The sequence below is a fragment of the Pelobates fuscus genome, chromosome 5, assembly GCF_036172605.1.
Source record: "Pelobates fuscus isolate aPelFus1 chromosome 5, aPelFus1.pri, whole genome shotgun sequence".
NCBI lineage: Eukaryota > Metazoa > Chordata > Amphibia > Anura > Pelobatidae > Pelobates > Pelobates fuscus.
In genome coordinates, this window is record NC_086321.1 from 226,731,866 (window position 1) to 226,755,936 (window position 24,071).

General features: G+C 38.6%; 1 protein-coding gene across 4 annotated transcripts in view; it reads left to right on the forward strand.

Annotated features, from left to right (window-relative positions):
- Window positions 1-24,071, forward strand: part of SMARCA2 (SWI/SNF related, matrix associated, actin dependent regulator of chromatin, subfamily a, member 2) — a 209,013-nt gene that overhangs the window by 155,884 nt on the left and 29,058 nt on the right. For 3 of the 4 annotated variants that reach the window (XM_063455081.1, XM_063455080.1, XM_063455082.1), the window contains 3 exons: window positions 5,312-5,365; window positions 16,796-16,873; window positions 18,401-18,619. In XM_063455081.1, the coding sequence (XP_063311151.1) occupies window positions 5,312-5,365; window positions 16,796-16,873; window positions 18,401-18,619 (351 nt within the window). The remainder of the gene's footprint in view (window positions 1-5,311; window positions 5,366-16,795; window positions 16,874-18,400; window positions 18,620-24,071) is intronic. The other variant, XM_063455083.1, reaches the window with a different exon arrangement.

Consider the following 24,071-nt stretch of genomic DNA (forward strand, 5'->3'; position numbering starts at 1 on the left):
TGATGGGAGTTGTTGGACCAGGGAGAACTTGGTCCAATCATCGTGGGAGTCTCTTACTGCATGTGGCTGGAACAGCATGATGGGAGTTGTTGGAGCAGAGAGAACTTGGTCCGATCGTCCTGGGAGTCTCTGACCGCATGCGGCTGGAACAGCGTGATGTGAGTTGTTGGAGCAGGGAGAACTTGGACCAATCAGCGTGGGATTCTCTGACCGCATGTGGCTGGAACAGCAGGATGGGAGTTGTTGGAGCAGGGAAAAACTTGGTCCGATTGGCATGGGAGCCACAGTAGGCCCAGACCAGCTTGTTTGGAGTTTTAGGCAGTCTGTGTTGATGACCTTTGAACCGGAAGTAGTCATGAACCAGGCAGCATCAGCCCTGTGGTGTAGGGGGCCTGAGTTTAAATAGCCGGGTAACCCCTCCCACAACTTCAGGCTACGCCTTCCAATATATAGATAGAGAGAGAGAGAGAGAGAGAGAGAGAGAGATAATATACAACTGGGAACTAAGAAAATAAATGCAAGGTAAAACAAAATTATGTAATGTTGTAGACTATTGAGAGGTAACATCTGCGGCTAACGTTCAGCCAACACCTGGCATGGATGTGGGAGAGAGTTCATCTCCATGCCGGCTACCATACTTCTTATGGTACCTTCAGGACCCAGTGGGAAACACTGTTTTTTCAGGTGTTGATCGTGTCTTGAGCTGTAGCTCTTTGTCTACACATATCTTCAAGCCCCAGCCTTAAAGCGGCATGGTCATGCCAAACTTACCGTTTCCTAATTGATTCCTCTTCTCTTCCTCTCTCAGGATCTGTTCTCTGTTTCTTCCTATCTGATCTAGTTTTCTTTAAAACATTAGACACTTCCTGTGGGTCAAAGAAATTTCCCCACAATACTTACCCTTTACTCCGTGATCTCGCGATGCTTTCTGTCAGTATTCCCGAACGTCCTGTCATTTATAAAGGACGCCGGCAAAACTACCAAATTTCATCGTAACAGAATTAGAACAGTTTGTCCATTCGTGTTAGGACGACATTCTGTACTTTTAGGTCAGTTCAAAATTTAATTCGAATGAATGCAATTCCTATTCGTGCTGTGGTTGCATCTTGCAGCCGCTTATTAGATAGCTCCCTAATTCCCTCAGTATTAGGGTCTTTCAACCAACTTTACTAATACGAAGTAAAATTTACTTAGTATTTGTAAAAAAGGGAGACACTGAGCAGCTTATTTAGTACTTGATTAGTTACCTGTAAGGCTCACTATATACCTATTGGTTGGCTTAAACCAACCAATCAGAGCGCTCAGAGTCAAATTGCAGGGCGTGGGAAGGCTTTATAAGCCATGGGTGGGGGCCAGGGGGAGGACAATAGGTGCACCCACATTGTAATTTAGGACCCCCACCTGCCGCTCATGTCATGGATGGGGGCTGGGGAGGGCATAATGGGTCCTCCCCCCACCCCCATTGTCATTCAGGGCACCCTATGCCCCTCGTTTAGTTGAATAGCCCCAACTTGGGGGGGGGGGAGGGGGTGGTCACTATACCCCCTGTTAGTTAATAGATGCCCCACCATGAGGCCATTTGCTGGGGGGGGTTTAACAACCGTGAGAAGCCACAGGCTGTTTTTTTTTTTTTGTACGATTGCTACTTCATGAATAATGTTGCTGGTATTTTCACTGATATATAGCAATGTCAAAGCTTTTTATAACATCATAATCTCCATTGTGATGTAGATCTGACATTTAAATTCAATCAATTTCTATTACATTCTATGTAAATAAGGTGATGTATATCTACAAAACTTTTTTTATTTAGGCCTCGATTTTATTATATTTAATTGATAAACTTTTAACATTATTTAATATTTTTACAAATATTATTATATTTATTTACAGTATGCACTTTTTATGAAGTTCACATCCAATGGTATTCATCTGGATTTATTTGGACACTTTAAATTTTGGTATTTTGCCACCAATATCTGCAAAATTTTGTAATATTGTGTGTTTTGGTTTTCGCACAAACTCGGATGTTTGCGGTGTATTTTTTAAGCCTCATGCACTAAAAAAATGTTTTTGCTCAGCTACAACTCTTCATTACAGCAGTATCACCCATGTAAAGATATCAGAGTTCCGTGAAGTTACAGTGCTCAATTGATGACCTATTTTTTCCGTTTTTAAACTCGGGGTTTGGCCTCCTTTTGAAGAATGTTAGCACCTTACAGATTAAAGTTGCTCCATAATTAAATACCATTGTAAAAGTAGACACCACAAGATATCTAACATATTTGTTTTTTTATGCCATTTTGTCCCTCATTTTTGTGGTTTTAATTTTTTTGTTCCATGATTCCTTTTATTTGTACTTTCCTTTTTTGTAGTATATTTTAGAAACCCAGTGCATGCTACTGTAGTAAAACAATCCAAATTCTGCTGTATGTCTCCTGAGTACAGCAATAACCCTGTATACCTTTTTCCAATGTTTTTTATACTTACAGGAGCAAGTTAGAGACCTATCCATTTCATTGGAAAAAAATAGAATACGGATGCAGGGCCTGAGTCACATTTTATGTCATTCGAATTGCTCAGAAATTAAATGTATGCCATATATGCTTAGCAAATGCAAAAGTGGACACTTTGAAATAACTCACTGGGTGTATTTTGAGCCTTATTTAAGGCTGATTTTTTTCCACCAATTTATTTCAGACGTTCGGAGAGGAACATGTTAGCATTTTTTTTTTTTACGTTTATTGGTACATTTTAAAAGCTCACAAATTCAAGTAACCCCATAAATCTATAACATTTTCATATATCTGACTCCCACTCCCTGGGCCAGGGTGATGTCTCCAGACTGAGCATGAGAACAGAAGTTCAGCCTCTGATTTTCCCTTTAAACTGTGCTGTGTTCACTTGCACACAGCTCATTAATCTCTGGCTGCCACCCTCCTCCACTACAGCTACAGGAGAGCCAAAAACTCTGAGCAATCAGTTAACAGACTCAGCATTGCAGAAAATAGCTTACAGCTCTCTTGTAGGTGTAGTGGAAGCATAGAGTGCCACCTGGCAGACCCCAAGAAAGAAGCGGGGGGAAGCATGTCCTGTTTGTTAGCATTCATAGAGCTTTGTACGGTTTGGCTGCTGGATTTTGTGTCTCCAGGTAAAGACTCTTTTTAGGGAGTGAGGCATGGTCGTTGTGAGGTGACAAAAAGACTGGGGGTGTCAGTCCAAGGGTACATGATTTTATGGACTCTCCTATATATATTAACGTAAGCCCCTCTCAAACACCATCCTACACCTTGACCTATGGCCACCACAAGTCCTAATATGATCTGCATGCATCACAACCGTCCCGCTTTCAAGGTTTTGTCCCACATCTGGGGACACTAGGGAACTGTTTCTGGGCAACACAGCGAGAGCAGCGGGCACTAGGATCATGCAAAGAGAACTTCAGCAGTGCTCCCTGCTGGTCCTGTCAGTAAGAGCCAGACCAGACAGGACAGGCCCCTCAGTTCCAATGTTGGTAGGTATTGTCCTGTGAATCACATTATGACACCAATTTCTGAGAATTAAATGAACGTATATTTATAAAACTCTACATCTGCTTTATTGACCCAACTCTGTGCTGTGTTAACTCACACCATGTTATTTTAACTTGGCACCCACAGCATTAAATCTGCACCCGCACCATTAAAGCCCTGTACCCACAATAATGCCACTGACTGTGCTACATAATTAACTCCAACTATAGTGCATAAAATGGCACTTTCTCAAAGTGTTAGCTGGTGGTGTTATTTATCTCTCAGAAGAGAATGGAACTCAGGGCTATTAATAAAAGGTGCCTAAAGCTGACCTGGGGATTTTTTTAGAACCCCACTCTGGGCTCAAGCCTGGGTTCTAGCAATGACCCTTGGGTGGGGAATCATAATGCCCACTCATTGTAGTTCCTTCTTGAGATTTCATCCTTCTTGTTCACATAGCTGGAGTTTTTATAGTGTTGTGTATTCATTACACATATGACTTTTTCAAGAGCTTGTTTACAATGAGCGCCTTGTAGATGCACATTTTCAGTGATATGATTTAATTGTATTAAATTGGTCCTCCGGCTGGAATATGAATGTATTTCATTTTTGTTTACGTAATCAAACTGTGTGAATTGTGTGAACTAAGCAATATGCCAAGTATTATCCTGTTGCTGCTTTCAAGGGCTGGAGTTAGACAATGCCTGTGTTACAGCAGAGAGCAATAAATCAGAGCACACGTAATTTAACACAAATTTCTAGTCCACAGATTGTGAATGTAATAAAATGTGTATTTTTACTTTAGCACGTGGAACATATACTGTCTCTAGTAATTAAAAATTAGAAATCTTTTTAATTTGCTTTTCAAGTGTTGTGTGAAACTGTAGAAATAATCTGAAACAACAAAAGTGTGGGAACAATTAAACATTAGACTATTTGTGTGCAACACTTGAGCTTCCACAAGGTGGCGCTGTGTACCAATATACTGACCAAATTTATTCCCAGAAACAAAAGAAAATCTATATTTTACATCTCATCTCTGTCTAGATAGCACTACTACTAATTTTGCAGTGAACAATAACCCAGCTTTAAACATATTGTCTTGGTTAAATCCTGGCCAGTATTGTACATGACCTAATTTTAATATATATAAATTGTGTATTTATAGTACAGCAATGCTGCATTATGGAACTCCCAAATCATTGGCTGGTGAACTACAGCTGTTAAATATTTATTGATAATGTAAAATATACATTACATTTTATTGTTTTGATTAAGTCACATTAATTAGGAGGTTAAGACTCCAACATGAGATGTTAAAAATGCCCTTCGCTGAATAAATGGATTTACATTTACATAAGCCACCATCTTATACGGTGCTTTTTTAGATAAAAATCTGTTCACTGTTAATGGAAGATGGCCTGTGGGTGCTCTCATAACCTTTTTATGGTTTGCTTTCAGCTAGAACACCTGACGTTTCCAAACTCCATAAGGTTTAATGGAATTCAGCACACTCCTGACATATAAAGGAGGGGTCCATAAGACCTCAGCAAATCTAATCAGCAATGTAGAAGCAATTTTATGATTTTTGTTAGGTCTTTTTAAAGCCTAAAAGTATCAGTGTAATTTAAACTGTGAACTAAATTTCACGGTGGTAAATATAATGGCTCTGGAAATACTGATATTTTACCCAGATGGTGTGAGTGAATGTATTGAATAGTGCACGTAATATTTGAGGTTGTTAAATGGTGATTCAATATTTACTCGTGTCTAATTTAGTGTTGTACTGATTGACCTAGAGCCAAAAGAAAGATGATGTGTCAGGAGATAATTCCCAAGAAGGTTCAAGCCAGGTTAGTGGTTTTAATAGTCTGTTACAGTGTTTGGTCTATTTTGCATGTAATGCTTTTCATCCATACATATTATTTGTTCTTTTTCTTTTGTGTATTCCATAATGTTGGGCATTGGCAGAAGCCGGCATCACACGTTACTTTGCCAAATGGGCCAAAATAACAGCACCTAGTGCTTATTCCTTTATTTTTGCTTGTGTATTTTATTTATTTATTTTTTACGTACAATTTTATTTGTGGTAGTATTCTTTTCCCTGTTACTCTTTTACAGTGACTGTGCTAACAAATGTTGGGTGATTTCTAATATACAGAATGCAATGCATCTTTAGTAGTATTACAGAATATTCAAGATAATATGGACTGGTTAATATGTAAATGTGATGGTAATTTGTTGCTTTGGAACCTTGACACACTAAGCTAACCATTCACAAACCCATTTATAAGCAAAAAGATACGATCGCCAGATTCTGTCCTTTTTTGTTTTTTGTGAACTGGAAGGTATTGTGTAAATTTCTTTGGCATGCATAATTATCAAATTATTCAAAGTTGCACTGTCCCTTTTTTTCTTCTTCTGGTTTTCCTTTCCTTATGCCCCTTGTAACTTAATGATTACATTCCAGACTTACCTTTATTTATATTTATCTTTTCTTCCTTGCGCTGGATCTCAATATCCAGACGCCACCATTCTGTTTTCATTTTTGATGGTCCATGGTGTCTGAAGTTTTGTCTTACTGTGGATTCATTGAAAAAACAAATTTAAAACAAAACAAAAAACGGCAAAGTCACAGTGCTGCTTTAACCCCTTAAGGACCAAACTTCTGGAATAAAAGGGAATCATGACGTGTCTCACACGTCATGTGTCCTTAAGGGGTTAAAGGAACACTTCAAACACGATAACCACTGCAGTGTGCAGCCGTTTTTAGTGCCAGGAGCCCCTTTTTATACACCCACCCCTTTCCACGTAAGTAGTAAAATTTTGTTAATGGTTTGCATTCTTACTGAAGAGCATTTTTCATAATGTAGAGAAAAAAATTCCTGCTCAAAGTTTTTGAGGGCCAGCTCATTGGCTGATAGCATAAGGCGCATAGGCTGACTAGCTTTCAGCTAGTGAGCTAAGCCCTGCATCATCAGGCTTGGCTGAGGAAGACTGCTCTTCCGGTTCTAATAGAGGCAGATAGTCAGAGAGTGGTTAAAAATTCAAAACAATAACACATACTTTGACTCCTTAAACCAATACTACTACAACATAACAACTACAGCATATTGTACTAGTATTGGTGCTTGTAGTGTGTCCCTGTAATGTTTTAACAAAAACATTTATTTTGATCTTTTTATGGCAGATAGAGAAAGAAAGCCTAGTTTATTTACACAATAATGGAGTTGAATGGACAGTCTAATTACCACAACAGCCCTTGTACAATTTACGGTGCCACCATGCTCATTGCTCCATCCTCCAGCTCTGTCAAATAATTTTGAGTAGCTTGACACAAGCTGAGTGTCCTCCAGGCACTGTGGCCCAACCCCTCATTTGCCATATTGCTAATGCAGAACTTTCACTTCCACTTTAACAATATCAGTCTCAGCTCTATATGGAGACCGTGAGAGGCAAAGCAGCCTGTTACACTGTACATTGTAGACTGTTTATTATCGAAGTTCAGGTCTGCAGGCTACGTGGGGTTAGAGTGGAACTCAATCTCGAATGATGTGGAATGGAAAATGGGTTTGGAGCGTATGGCCAAAGTACAGTTTAACAACTTCATATTGGTTCATTCTGTTTGTGGATTAGGTAGAAAGTATTACAACTAATTAATGTTCTTCTGTTTTTGTTTGGTTTATGAGATTATTAAAAACTTAACTTGTATGATGGGATTTAAGTATATGTAATATCATATGGTAATTTCTGCATGACAGGGACACAAAGTCCGATTGTATCTATATGCATTGTACCACACTCTGCTGTGTCTGTATAAACACTGTTCTGGCAGTATTTTCCTCTACTGTTATGTGATATGTGAAGTATTAAGTAAATGCTTCTTAAAGGAATATTTCACAATGATCCTTCTATTGAAGATCTCCTTAACTTTAAATTTAGACTTTAGTTTATTTTGATCTATTGTTCTCTACATATTATAATATCACAGTACTTAACGCAGAAAGGTACATTTTGCTTTCACAAATTTTCCTAATTTTACCCCTTAAGGACTGAGGCAATTGTACAATTTCTAAACCAAAGAAAACCCTAGAATTTGCTCTGTGTGATTGTTCCACCACAATATAAGGGTTCTTCTTTAACCTTTTTACTTTGAGATCCACTACTGTTTGTCCCCATATATAATAAACAGTATATAGTCTTTTGGAAGGATAGAAAGAGCTTACTTTTAATATCGAATATGTATACGTGACCCAACATTAAAGGAATGCTATAGGGTCAAGAACGCAAACTTGTTTTCCTGAACCTATAGTGTTAAAATCACAATCTGGCCCCCTTGCCTCCCTAAACATAGTAAAATCTTGCTTGTACTAAAGTCTGCAGCTTCTGCCCTGATCTGCCTGCTATCTGCTGATGTCATCAGAAGTGGTTGTCTGAGCCAATCACAGTGTTTCCCCATAAGATTGGCTGAGACTGTCAAGGAGGAAGGTCAGGGACAGAGCCAGCACAAGTTAAACACATCCCTAGCCAATCAGCATATCCTCATAATGATGAATTGAAGCAATGCATCTCTATGAGGAAAGTTCAGTGTCTCCCTGCAGTGGGTGGAAACATTGAATGGCAGTACTGCACACTGTGCTACACTGCCTCAGGAAGCACCTCTAGTAGCCACCTGAGGAGTGGCCAGTGGAGTTATCCGTAGGCTGTAATGTAAACACTGCATTTTCTCTGAAAAGATAGCGTTTACTGCAAAAAGCCTGAAGGGAGCTATTATACTCACCAGAACAAATACAATGAGCTATAGTTGTTCTGGTGACTATAGTGTCCCTTTAAGTGTAAATCAAATGTTAAAAATGGGGGTAAAAAGAACATTTTAAACATTTTTTTGCTTATAATAATTTTTACACGCCTAGTACAACTAAAGAAAAATAACTCAAAATAGATTCACATATCAGTCCTGATTTTCAAATGCCTTATATGCCTAAGATCTAATTACATTTTTAGTAGATAACATTAACCCAAAACAAGCCTATTCCCCCCACACACACACACACACACACACACACACACACACACACACACTCTATACCAGTGATGGCGAACCTGTGGCACGCCGTGCCCTCTCTGTGGGCACGCGGCCACAGGTCCGCCATCACTGCAGAGTAGGCACCTGCCTGCCCGAAACGGCAGGCGCCTACTCTGCTTCCGTGTCGGGAGGCAGGGGGAGGGATCTGTGATGCTGATCCCCTGTCCTCCCGCGCGATGCTGTGTGGAGCGTTGCCGGGCGTTACCATGGCAACGCTCCACACAGCATCGCGCGGGAGGACAGGGGAGCTGCTTCACAGATCCCTCCCCCTGCCTCCCGACACGGAAGCACTGCCTGCCACCACCTGACCACCAGGGATGACGGTACCACCACCGGACCACCAGGGATGGCTGTGACACACAGCACCCCTACCCCCCCCCCCCCAGAAGTACCCTATCTCCCCAGCACTACCCCACCCCCCCAGCAGCACCACCCCACCCCCCCAGCAGCACCCTACCCCCCCCCCCAGAAGTACCCCTACCACCCCAGCAGTACTCCTACTCCCCCACAACAGTACCCCTACCACCCCCAGCAGTACCCCTACCCCCCAGCAGTACCCCTACCCCCCACAGCACCCCTCTCACACACACATACAGCACCCCTACCCCACGCACAGCACCCGTCTCACACACACACACACAGAGCACCCCTCACACACACACACACAGCACCCCCCCAAACACACACACAGCACCCCCCCCAAACACACACACAGCACCCCCCCAAACACACACACAGCACCCCCCCAAACACACACACAGCACCCCCCCAAACACACACACAGCACCCCCCCAAACACACACACAGCACCCCCCCAAACACACACACAGCACCCCCCCAAACACACACACACAGCACCCCCCCAAACACACACACACAGCACCCCCCAAACACACACACACAGCACCCCCCCCAAACACACACACACAGCACCCCCCCAAACACACGCACACAAACACACACACAGCACCCCCCCCCCCACACACACACACACACATGCACCCCCCCCCCCCCCCCCCCACACACACACACACGCAATTTAAGGAAAAAAAAAGTTGGCATGTATTGCTGTTTGGGCACTCGGGCTCAAAAAGGTTCACCATCACTGCTCTATACCATCTCTAAACCAGCCTTACGGTTACATGTCTCAATGCGTTTTAATGTGCATCTGTGTGTGTTTGTCAGTGTGTGACTCTGTGTGTGCATGTGTCAGGGTGTGTGTGTTTGTGTGCGTGTGTGTGGTAAGGTGTGTGTGGTAAGGTGTGTGGTAAGGTGTGTGCATGTTTTAGTGTATGTATCTGTCTGTGTGTATGTGTCGGTGTCTACATGAATTTGTGTTTATGTATCATTCAAATATTACATGCAAACACACCACTGCAGTCAAACTCCAAAATTATATTCAAACACAGCCCTTCACTCAAACACAAATGTACATCCACATTTAAAAAATGAACATTACATCCAAACACCCCCCTGCAATCAAACTCAAACATTACATGTAAACATACCCCTGCATTAACCCCTTCAGGACGGAGTCAATAGTGCACGTTCTGATCAAAACAAAACCTAAACACTGGAATTTGCGCTATATGTCTGTTCACCCGTAGTTCCCCTCTTTCATATTATATGCACCCACACTTCTTATATATCATTTTGTTCAGGAGAAACAGGGCTTTAATTTATCATTAACTACCGTATTTATTCGAGTATAACGCGCAAAATTTTGTACCGATTTTTTTATTTAAAATTAGGGGTGCGCGTTATACTCGAATAAATATTCGCGTGGGCGCTCCGATTATACCTCCCAGGACCGCCGGGCTCATTACAAGCCCGGCGGTCCTGGGGGGGGTGGGCAGCAAGCCTTTACTCACCTCTGTGCAGCTCCTCCAGCTTCCCAGTGTATATCTCGCGAGACCCGCGGCCGTCAGAGCTGGCCGCGGGTCTTGCGAGATTTACACTGGGAAGCTGGAGGAGCTGCACGGAGGTGAGTAAACGCTTGCTGCCCGCCCCCCCAGGACCGCCGGGCTTGTAATGAGCCCGGCGGTCGGTATTATCGGAGCATGTTTATTCGAGTATAACAAGCACCCTAATTTTAGATTAAAAATCGGTATAAAATTTTATACCGATTTTTAATCGAAAATTAGGGGTGCGCGTTATACACGTGTGCGCGTTATACTCAAATAAATACGGTATTCATATATGGAACATAATTCATTATGAATAAAATTAAAAAAAAATGTGAGAAAATAAGATTTTTTTTTTTTAAATTTGTATTTCGGTCTCACATTTTAGCTGTGAATGCAGCTAAATGCTTGTGACTAAGTGGCTACTAAGAAAGACTGGACATACCCCACTTGCAATACCTTGGGTTGTCTACTTTTGCAAATGGTATGCCATCATGAGGGTAATTCTCATTCCTGGGCTACCATACGCTCTCAAAGGCAACATAACCAATCTGGCAAATTTCAATGTCAAAAAAATGAAATGCAAGTCTTATAAGTGACTCTCTAACTTTCCAAAACACCATGAAACCTGTACATGGGGGGTACTGTTATTCTCGGGAGACTTCACTAAACACAAATATTAGTGTTTTAAAACAGTAAAACATATTACAACAATAATATAGTCCATAAAAGTGCAGTTCGTTTGTAAAAAATGCAAAAAACGTCACTTTTACTTAAAATATCATCGTTGTAATACAATTTACCAATTTGAAACACTAATATGTGAGTTCAGCGAACTCTCCCGAGTAAAACAGTACCCCCCCATGTACAGGTTTTATGTTGTCTTGGAGAGTTACAGGGTCAAATATAGCGCATGCAAATTAAATTCTCTGCACTTTCTCCCTGTGTTGTCAGGTATGTCAATCAATTTTTAAGTAATCAAATCACCTAATTATGTTAAAAGATTACTTAAATATACACGTAGAATTTTAACATATATGCATTTATAGGTATTTAAATTTTACGTGTATACTAATGTAATCTTTTATGTAATTATATGTATTTATCTATATATATATATATTTGCGGTTATTTGCATTTTATATATAGATAGATATATATACCGTATATACTCGAGTATAAGACGAGTTTTTCAGCACATTTTTTGTGCTGAAAAACACTCACTCGTCTTATACTCGAGTCAGTTGTCTGTATTATGGCAATTTTCATTGCCATAATACAGACAAGGACCGGGGGCTGTCAGGAAGCTGTAACTTACCTTCACCGCAGCTCCTGTCAGCTCCCTTCTCTCTCCTCCGTCCGTGCAGCTCCCAGGTCAGCTTCCTCTGCAACTCTCGCGAGAGCCGCGGGGTCAGAGCGTAGCCGCGGGGTCAGAGCGTTGCCACGGGTTAGCGTGGCAACGCTCCGCGCGGCCGCGAGAGTTGCAGAGGAAGCTGACCTGGGAGCTGCACGGACGGAGGAGAGAGAAGGGAGCTGACAGGAGCTGCGGTGAAGGTAAGTTACAGCTTCCTGACAGCCCCCCTCCTACAGCCCATCCACTGGACCACCAGGGAGTGAGAGCCCCCTCCCTGGCCAGCTAACAAGCAGGGAGGGGGGACGAAAAAATAAATAAAAATAATAATAATAATAAAAATAATAATAACATTAAGAAAAATATATATTACAATAATAATTAAATAATAATAATAATTAATAAAATGCTCACCCCCACCAATGCTCTGCACTCACACACACTCACACACACACTCATACACACACTGCACTGCATTCATTATATACACACACTGCATTCATACACACACTGCATACACACTGCATTCATACATACACACTGCACTCATACACACACTGCACTGCATTCATTATATACACACACTGCATACACACTGCATTCATACATACACACACTGCATTCACACTGCACTCATACACACACTGCACTGCATTCATTATATACACACTGCATACACACTGCACTCATATACACACTGCACTCCATTCATTATATACACACTGCATTCATACATACACACTGCATTCATACATACACACTGCATTCATACATACACACTGCATTCATACATACACACTGCATTCATACATACACACTGCACTCATACATAAACACTGCACTCATACATAAACACTGCACTCATTATATACACACTGCATTCATACACACACTGCATTCATACACACACTGCATTCATACACACACTGCATTCATACACACACTGCATTCATACACACACTGCATTCATACACACACTGCATTCATACACACACTGCATTCATACACACACAAGCATTCATACACACACTGCATTCATACACACACTGCATACATACACACTGCATTCATACATACACACTGCACTCATATACACACACTGCACTGCACTCATATACACACTGCACTCATATACACACTGCACTCATATACACGCACTGCACTCATATACACGCACTGCACTCATATACACGCACTGCACTCCATTCATTATATACACACTGCATTCATATACACACTGCATTCATATACACACTGCATTCATATACACACTGCATTCATACACACACACACTGCATTCATTATATACACACACTGTAAATAAATATTAAATTAATATAATTTTTTTAGGATCTAATTTTATTTAGAAATTTACCAGTAGCTGCTGCATTTTCCACCCTAGTCTTATACTCGAGTCAATAAGTTTTCCCAGTTTTTTGGGGTAAAATTAGGGGCCTCGGCTTATATTCGGGTCGGCTTATACTCGAGTATATACGGTATATAGAATGTCATTCTAAGTGTATTTTGTTACCAATATATATATATATATATATATATATATTAATAACAAAATACAGTTAGAATGAAATTACATATGGATATATAATTTATATTAAATTTTGTTTCAATATTTTATTTATTAATTTTATTATTTTATTTATTATTGTAATTATACGTATTTATATATATATATATAATATATGTGTATATATCTATTATATATATAATATATGTATATTATATAAATGTAACGTCATTCTAAGTGTATTTTAATACTAATATATGTACTTATATTAGTATTAAAATACACTATGTATGACGTTAAATATATATAATATACATATATATTATATATATAATAAATATACATATATTTTATATATATATATATATATATATATATAAAAATATTTATTTTATAACATGTTTAGTTTTTTTTTTTTTTTTACACTACCTACCAGCAGGGGGACTGTCTAATATTTTAGACAGTCCCCCTGCTGGCAGATCCACAGCCAGCTATAGGGGGCCATGTGATCGCTCTTTGAGAGCGATCACATGGCCCCCGGGGGCCTGATTTGCCGTGGGGGGGCTGTGAGGCAGTCCTCCCGAAGCGGAGCGCCGGGAAGGTAAGTATCCTGGGCGCTCCAGGGCTTAAAGCCGTTACGCCGTTCTATGCCATCGCAACAGCTTTAAAGCCCACTAAATGCGTGACGGCATAGAACGTCGTAACGGCGGGAAGGGGTTAAAACACTAAAATTATATACAAGCACTCTTTCAATTAAGCACCAACAGTATACATTATATACTAAATAGTGAATATATGCTGCAGCGCTTTACAGATATAAAACGTAGAACTTTGTTATGACCAGCCGGAGCCTTGGAAAAATATTGAAATATTAAGTGCACCTAGAACCTAAAACGTTTGGGAACCACTGAGCTAGTTCTTTGACACACACTTTAAGTTTTGCTCTGTTTACTTTTTTGCCAAATCATGTTAGTATGTTTTATAGTTTTAAATGTTGCCTGATGTAGGGTAAATGCTTTTGTGTTTTTATTAATTTTTTCTAAATGAGAATTACCATACCTGACTTACACTGTTGATTTACTTAATTGTAATTAAATCACAGCTCCCATGGGGTGAAAAATAATTGCAATTCATTATTTGAGTTTAGCAAGTCAGTGAATGATGCATCTATGAGTTTCCACTTAAAATACATCACATGAAGCAATTCCTGGCTTCTAAGGCCTAACCATCCTTGTTTCATTACTTTGAACAGCATTTGATCTTCTGTGCATTTAATAAAACCACTTTTAGATACGTCCTCTATTTTTACAGCTCTTTTGCACAGTGAATAAAAAATTAATTACAGACAGGATTTAGAAATGGTTGTATGTCTTGGGGTGCTGCTAACTGATCCTTTCTTCCATCTGCTGTGTGTGTTTTAAACTAATTTGATAGGACCTTGATTCCTTTATTAATAGAACAACACTAGATGCTTAGTAAACTATTTTATTTGGGTTTTTATTTAAAAATTGGAGCACTAAAGACATAAGTAAAGCAGGGAGAAATCTGCTTTTGATAGAGCATTGTGCAAATGTTAAACTAAAATGTATTGCATGATGGTAGATGCATTATTTCTATTGCTTCTTTCTATATTTTAAATGTTAGACAACTACAGGAAATGTTTAACCACTTACTCTCTTAAATGCATTATGTGAGTGTTTCTATGTGCAAATAAATGGAATAGAAAAGTGTTAGCTGACACCCATTCACTTGATAAACATAGTTCACTTGTTGCTTCCATTAATTTTAAAATTTTAATTCTAAAGACATCTTGACTTATTTGTGTATGTTAAAGAGACCCCTAAATATATTAAAAACTACACAAAGACAAATCAAATTAAAATGAAAACATAATTAATTATGAAGTTCCTACATTTGCAACTATTGCAAGTTTTCATTTTCTTGTAGCAAACTAAGAAGTGTCTCAGCCAATCCTGATGTGCCCCTTATATTAAAAAGCTGCCGAGCAGATCCCACAATACCATGACTTGTGTGTGGAGGGTGGTTATATTGGAGATGTGTTTGAGCACTTGGTAGTAGTTCCATTAATTACATTGGATGAATAGCTGCTGCATAAGCTAATAGGATGAATAGAGCTGCTGCATAAGCTAATAGCAGGAGCACCACCATAACTTCTCTCAGTGTTGAGAGTGACAGTCATAGTTTTGTGGTTTTGTGCATAGATCATGCATGGCTGTGACACCAAGGTCCTTTACTGTAACCTGTCAAGGAACCTATTACCGTAGCTAGTGACTTCTGCAATGTTAAATACTATACAAGTACTTGTGCAGGCCAATAGGGAGCATTAGTGATCTCTGTCAATGAGGGTGGTTAGCTTATAGCTGCAACAATTTTTCTAAAGTTATGGCATTGCTGTTACTCTAATTTTAATTTCTGAAATAATCAGAAATGTAGGTGAGAATGTGACCTATTAGTAAGCTTTTGCTTTCAAGCAAGCTAAAACACCATGGCCATTGATCCTATATCTGAACCTAAATTTAGGAAAGCCGTATACAGAGATTGTATAGATATTATGATTTCTATAATCATTGAGATGACACGGCTTCTTTTCTGTGTGCCTATGACCACTTCTAGTGTTTGGAACAGTTGCCCTATGTGTATACACCTATATTTGTATTGATCATAGAACAAAATAATGATCATAAACGCTGAGGTTGGAATCTGTTTATTCATTTTTGTATTTAAAGTGATACACACAGTAACTGTATTTAAATGCAGAAATCTGATCGGAGATTTTGTGTCTGTTGGCATTCAGCAAAGCCTTCTCCATTGCATGCTTACCCATTCACTTATTTGACTGTGTTTGTTTTTTGGGAGGGATTTGAAGATTTTGGTTGAAATGGAGAGAGGATTTATATTGAAAACATTACTGTTTTCACTTGGAATGCATAGTTTGGTATTCCTTGTACTGTTCTATGGATCACGCTAACTTTCCCTAGGGAAATGTGCTGTTCAGACACAAAACAGATGTCTTAACTCTATCCTATTAGAATATTAATGATTTGTCTGGCCTTAAGAGTATGCTATCAGTGCCATGCTTTCTACTTTATTCCCTTATCAGACATTTCATAAGTGGATGCATAGTGACTGTAACAGTCTTTAACCTACTTGCATTAATGCAAACGATATATTTAGAAATGGCCCATGAAAAACAAAACTATTGAGGGAGTGCCCATTTCTTGGTGTAAAAAAAATAAAAGAAGTCCTAATATCAGTCATGAAAAATACAATTAATGCCGTCATGCAGATTATGTAACTTGGAACGTGTGGAATTATCCCCCATAATGCTTTTTTAGTGTAGTTTTCATGTTACAGCTCTTTAAACACCACTCTTCTCTCTCCATTTTATATTTACAGGAAGAAGATGAAGTTCCTGATGATGAAACCCTGAATCAGATGATTGCTCGACATGAGGAGGAATTCGAACTTTTTATGGTAAGCTATTGACCGCCTTTTTTTGATAATTGTGAACTTAGTTGAAGAAATAGCTTTTATATATTTCAACGGAGATGGTTGTGTTAAACTCCCCTCCCCCCAGCCACCCACCACTCTGTCTTCCTGATCTCCAGTAATCTAACAGAGTTTTTATGTACTGAGATCCAATGACAGTGAATGGCTTGATCATGATTGTACAGTGCTGAGAAATTCATTTGGATTACCCTAGTAGTGAATGGGACCTTTATTATTGTAACCTGTTATAATCCTTGCCAAGATAATGATGTAGAATTGGATGCCTTCTGCCCAGCCTCATCACTAGAGTTAACATAAGTGATGGTTTTGTGCAAGAAATCTGTTATATCATATTTCCACTATTTCACTTAGAGCAACAACTACTGAAATTTCAGTAATTTTCAGTAATGAAGCCACAGTAAAGACTGGAATGAGATGGGTTGAGGGGGAAGGGTAAAACCACTAAAACGATGAGACAGTGAAGTTAGAGGAAGTGGCTGGCAAGGGTGAGACAAAAAGAAAAACTTTTAGAATCATTGCATTCATAGAAATACCTAAAGTACATAAATATGTCAACCTGAATTCATAGAATAAACTCAAAACTGCTTGGACACACACATACCACCCTGCACTTCTACATACCACAGTAACTATGCATGGGAGCTTAAACACCATCTACTTTCGTACAAACTTGATTTTAAGGTAAAATGTCAAGCTGTGAATTAGCATGATACCCAAAGTTAAAAGTAGTGTCAAGTAGTGGTAGTAGTAGTGGATGACAGGTTCATGTTAGTGAAGAACCTGTGATTTGTCTACATTTGTACATTTAAACGTATACATGTAATAAATAACAGTTGCATAGGGACATCAGATGCTGAGTAAATTTCAGATATTCTGGGCTGCACACTTAGAGGGACACTCCAAGCACCAAAACAACTTCATCTAAATTAAGTTATTATGGTACCAGGATGCCCCGAAGGCACACTTAACTCAAAGGGTTAAACCATTTTCCACTGTCTAACCCCTTAAGTTACCTCTGACTTCTGAAATGACCGTCCTTCTTGGGAGTGTTTTTTTACTTTGTTAAAGTTATGGACAAAATCTCTCAAACAGCTGAGATTTTAAAAAGCTACATTCACTACAGCTTCTGTGAACAAATTGTGGTGGTTTTGACTGGTATGGTCAAATCTTTGCATTGATCTTTTGAATACAGCTTGCAGATGGAAGCCCACTTTTCCCAAGTGAGAACTAGCACAGTGCTATTGGCATTAAATGTAAACATACAAATGGAATGCAGGGGCTTATTTAAATGATACTTTCTTACCAGGTCTAGAAAATGTCTGTAAGGAGCAGTCTTAATCTAAATTTGCCCTCATAGAAAATATGCATGCCGTTCAGATCTCATTCTGCCACACTCTGCTTAGACTATTACACTTTCTCCTTGAAAAATTTAAAGAGTGCAGTGTGCCTTTAATAAACATGGACTCACTCTGGTTGCTCTTCAATTCATAGCGTATGGACTTAGATCGGCGCAGAGAGGATGCCCGCAATCCTAACCGCAAGCCTCGTTTGATGGAGGAGGATGACCTGCCTTCATGGATCATTAAAGATGATGCTGAAGTTGAGCGTCTCACTTGTGAAGAAGAGGAAGAAAAGATATTTGGAAGAGGGTCACGTCACCGCAGAGATGTGGATTACAGTGATGCTCTCACAGACAAACAGTGGCTCAGAGTAAGTGTGAATTTCTTTATCCACTTGACCTAGATTAATTACATTGCTGAACCATTTACTTTCAACTTTGATTTTGTTTTGGACAAATGATAGCCACAATTTCATAAGGCATAGTTAAAAAAAAGACACAAATCTTAATGTGAGGAAAAAAGAAGAATACCTTGAATGGATATGTTGAGAATAGGAATCCGGGTGCAAAATCACACAGAAATCGTGTCTCAAGCAACCACATAAGGTTTTACCCACATATTGAGTAAAAACTCAATTTAGAAAGTTCAAAGTGTTTAAAAATCGATATCTTTATTGTATATGTTAGACTAAACACAAAGCGTGAAACAAAAATAAATGAGTGCAAAAAACTGTGCTAGAGGCTTAAAAAAGGGAAAACCAAAACCTATGATAGCCCCATATATCTTATAGGTAGCTATTGTAGAGATAGCCAAATGAAAAGTAGCTTATATAACTAAACCGATACACTGTATGAGGTATTAGTATTGAGAGGATAGCTACTAGTATCAATATGTTGCAAACAAGTGTTTGTTTTCACCCAGGCTAACAGTCTCCATTTAAACAGCTTTAAATATGCATAAGGGTGGGAGCAGATAGCTGTATTGGATTTAGATGAATATATAGGGAGCAGCAGAAGGTAACTCCTCCACTTTATAGGAGTTCAGAGTGCAATATTCAGGAATTAGAGATTAAAGGGTTAAATGTTTTAAGGAGGAGAGAATACCCTTTAAATTATCCTTCAATAGGGTTTCAATATAAATATAAGATTTAAGTATAAAGGGTAAAAAAGGAGACAAAAGGTCCCTTCCAATAACTCTTTAAAGGTATAAATGACAAAAATATCTTTCAATAACCCTATTGTTAGAATCTCATATAGACGCAGTATAGTATAGTATATTGGCAGCATATAGCTTAGGTGGATACGTCCCATCAAGACCAGAGCATGCTATAGTAAAGCTATCCTAACTCCCTAGCCTAATAGTAACAACATTCTAGCTGCTAAGGGTCTGCTGACAAGTGTGAGTAATGGTAGGCTATCATAGATTCCCTTAAAAGTTGAAAAGCCTAACGGCAGCGTCTACTCGATGCACGTTTCCGCGCTATGATGCGCCTTTCTCAAGAGCGTTGACTGCTATGGAGCCCACCTAATGTTTTAAAAGAGGAAGGGGACCACCCCTCACGTTGCGTCATGCGTCCAATCCAGTGCCGCGACGTCATGATGGGAGGGTTTTTATGGGAGTAGGGGGCGATCTGGTTTTAGTTGTCCTTACAAGACTATTGTGTCCTGTTTACCCATGTTATAGTTTCATGCATAACAAATAAAATATAAATATATATATATATATATATTTCCTTCCCTCTTTTATACAGATTAATACCAGTGGGGAAATGTAGGTGTGCTGATTTAAGTTAATGTTACCATACGTCTGCTGGTTTTTGAGTTGTTTTCTCAGCAAGAACCATATGATTAAGTATTGTGAAACTGGTAAAAGTGTCAGATTGCATTTCAATATTATAAAGTGTTACTCTTATGTTTGTGTCTTGTTTGACAATATTCAGAGAATGGGAGAGCAGCCCAGACATATCTAGTGGGAAAAAACACACACATACTAGCTTCCAAATTTGAAACATGCAAAGAGATACAAAATTGTACACTAGCACAAAAAAAAGAAACTTGCTGAGCACATATAATTGCAAGATAAAACAAAAATAAAAACGTGGTTTTGTGCTTATATCAATGTATTTGACACTTGGTTTGTAGGTGGTTTTTTTCTCATTTTGTCTGACTTTGATAATGAATTACTATTTTCACAGTGAGTAACAATATCATTATTTATACACATTTATATTTAAGTAGAAAAAAATCCACATAATGCATGTATAATATTGCACATATTGACTTGCTTTGTAAAAGAAACCGTGAAATATTTATGAAATTGGGTAAAAAGAAAATAAGTAGCCTAGAAGAGGCATATTGAACATTTTGGATGCAGATGCAAACTTTTTGCTACAGCAGAACAGTTGTGGTACACATATGTTCAGGTTAATTAAACCTATATAATATGTAATAAGTGTCATAAAGCACAATTCTTTCTTCCCATCTTCCCTCACAGCTTGTGACTGAATTTAGGACGGCAGATGGTACTCAGAAGTATAACTCCCACCAATCTTGCACAGATTGGAAAATGTATATCTTAGCCCTACACCTAACCTAATTGGAAAAAAAATCATATAGTATAAAAGATGCATAATGATGGCATGTATAATAGAGAAAAATAAATACGTTAGAATAGTATATAAATCATGTGATTGCTCCATCTCACTTAAGTTCATGTAATGACACTATTAATTACATTGAATAGCACACAAATTCTCCTTGTGCTATGAGTCACCACCTGCCAAAAGTGCATTGCAGCCTCAATACTATAGATCAGTGTTTCCCAAACCAATCCTCAAGACCCACCAACAGTCCAGGTTTTGTCAGTACCTCCATTGGAATGAAACTGGGAAATACATAAATTGTTGGTGGGCCATGATGACTGGTTTGGGAACCACTGCTATAGAGCCACCACTAAACTGCCAAAGCAAGGAGGAACCTTCACTGTGGGGCTTTGGGGCACTGGTGTGAGGAAGAATAAGGAGGGCTATTTGTCACTAGGTGTGAATTGGTTGCAATGGAAAAGACAAATATACATTGGTGTAACTAGGGTAGGTAGTGAAATGGGGGGGTGACTGGGTAGAAAGTGAAGTTGGGATGGGAGAAAGGTGAAGTAATAGGAGTGGAGAGTTGAATTGTTTATAAGCAGGAGGGAGATGTTGAATTGCTGACACTTGGGTGTGAGGGTACTGTGTAGAATGGGTAACATGTGTGGGGAGTTAAATTATGGTTTACTTTGTTATGGAGTCAACTGCCGAAATTGGACAGGGAGGAGTGAAGCGTGTGGGACTATTGATCAGTTAAGGGGGGTGAAATGGTAAAACCAGGGTTGACACAATCTAAGGAACAACAAGAATTACATCAAGTACGGGCTTATGGAGCGGGGCCGAAGGGTCAAGATGAAAGGAGGTTTTATGGTTCTGCCTCTTACAAAAAAAAAAAATATATATATATATATATATATACTCACATTGACGCTCTTGGAATTTCATTGAATGGTTTTGGATTTAGACTTCGAGGTTGGAGTCATGGGTGCTTGTGGAACCAGCAAACCCCTGGGACAGGATTATCCTCAGAGTATTACAGTAAGTCACGCAGTAGCCTAAGTAGAGAAGCAGGCTGGTTACTTACGACCAGCTTGCTTCTAATTTTAGCTGTGCAGAGTCATGCTCCGTTAAACTAATGCTGCCTGACTACCTGTGCATTGCTGTCATTGTCACTACTGGTTCAACTTTAGCAGAAACTCTGCTCCACCATATGATGTGTAGAAAATGTGATTAATTGGGAGGCTCAGAAATCAACAAAGTACTGTTTGCTGGAAGAGCAGTGTCAAGACTTATCATTGGTCCAGTACTATGCAAAGATTTTTTTTCTTTTCATCAACCTTGTGATATCTTTTAAACTCAACATTGTGAGATATAATGATGAAATCCCAAGCAATGCCTACTATTAGGGTGATCGTTTTCATACTTTTGTTGCTTTTCTGGCAGAAAGAAAGCTATTAAACATTGGATTGTGATCACTGTGCTGCCATGCGACACCCGATGAAATTTAAACAGAAAAAAAGTTGTAGATAAACAGCACATTGTCTTGGTTATCATGCCAAGAGTGGACTCATATTCTAGTCATGAGTCTGGCTCTCATTTTGTTTTGTTACATTTCTTACCGTGTTAAAGAATTAATATGGAAAGAACTATTTTATAAATGTTGATGAAGCATATGTTATTTCTTTACTACGTTTGTATAAGATACAATTTGGATAACAAATATCTGTTTTTGATATGTTTAAATGTTCAGGCTACTTTTAATTATGATTACATTTTTCTCATGCTACTGTTACTAAAATTGGACATTATCTGTGCATTGAAAAGCAGAACATGCAGGAGTGATACATCTGGTTTGCTCACTATTCTCCACCTGTCAAGTGTTCCTTTATTCTTATAAGGAGATTCTATATGTGTAGTATGTAGGGCAGTGGCCAAATTCATAATTTATACTTGCACATCAAGTATATATTTATTTGAATATATGAATGCCTTTCTGCTGTTTACAGCAACTCCCTAACCTAAACATTCAAGATTCCTCTACATCTGTACCAATATTTTAAAATTCCCTTTCACAGTCAATTTATTTTAATCTTTAGTCTTATAAGAAATCCTTAATAATCACTTATTTCGGAAGAGATTTCAACTTACCAATTAAAGGGGCACTATAGGCACCAAAACAACTTGAAGCCATTTTGATGTATATATCATGGCCCTGCAGTCTCACTGTTCAGTTCTCTGCTATTTAGGGGTTAAATCACTTTATTTAATAAAATCACACCTGCCTAATTGAAAATGAAACCATTTTTTATGCAGGCTGTGTCAATCATAGCCAGGGGAGGTGTGGCTAGGGCAGTATGGATAGAAACAAGTGGTTTTTGTAGGGGCATGAGATATATATATATATCTCAAAACTAATATGATATATGTATACCAAAACATTCAGCTAAAGTTGTTTTAATGACTACAATGTCCCTTTAATTTCTATCCCTTGCAACATCTCCCTTAAGTCCTTAATGTTCCTCCACTCAATTCATATACAGTCTACAGACTAGGTTGAGCATAAACATATCAATGAAGTCCTTACTATGCACTTTACAGTTATCTTTTGTGTCACCCAATTGTACACATCACTGTGGGAATGTCATATGTTTAAAGAATAATATATTAAGTAAACAGCACAAATATATCCCTCAGTTCAATCTGTGCTTGTTTATGTAGCATTTATACATAATTTGGTATTTTTGCTGTGATTATGATTTTCAAATGCAGTAGAATTTGGACATATTAGTATTGTGTGATAATTTTGTTTGTTTATATTGTGGCATATGTCCAATCAAAAATATAGGAAATTTTATTACTGCACAACACTATACATGATATTAGAGAAAGGCATTACAAAGATATGTGTTTATTGCAGTATAAACCCGGTAATATGGACCATAATCTATCATTATTATTTTTTTTGTCTCCTTGTGGTTGCATTGTGTAAATGTCTGATAAAGGAGTGTTAATTTCCATGGGGAGCTGTAAGAATGAAATGCATTGTCCAGCCTGGTGTCATTCTGGTTTAATGAATATTTATTGTTAGGAGAAAAAATGCAATACTTAAAAATCAATACTTGAACGCTACACATAGCAAGTGAAATATGTTTATTTCATATAATAGGTCTGCATTGTCCCTATAAATAAAATAACACATTGGAGGCTTGCCCTAGATAATAGCATCTGCTAAAAAGCA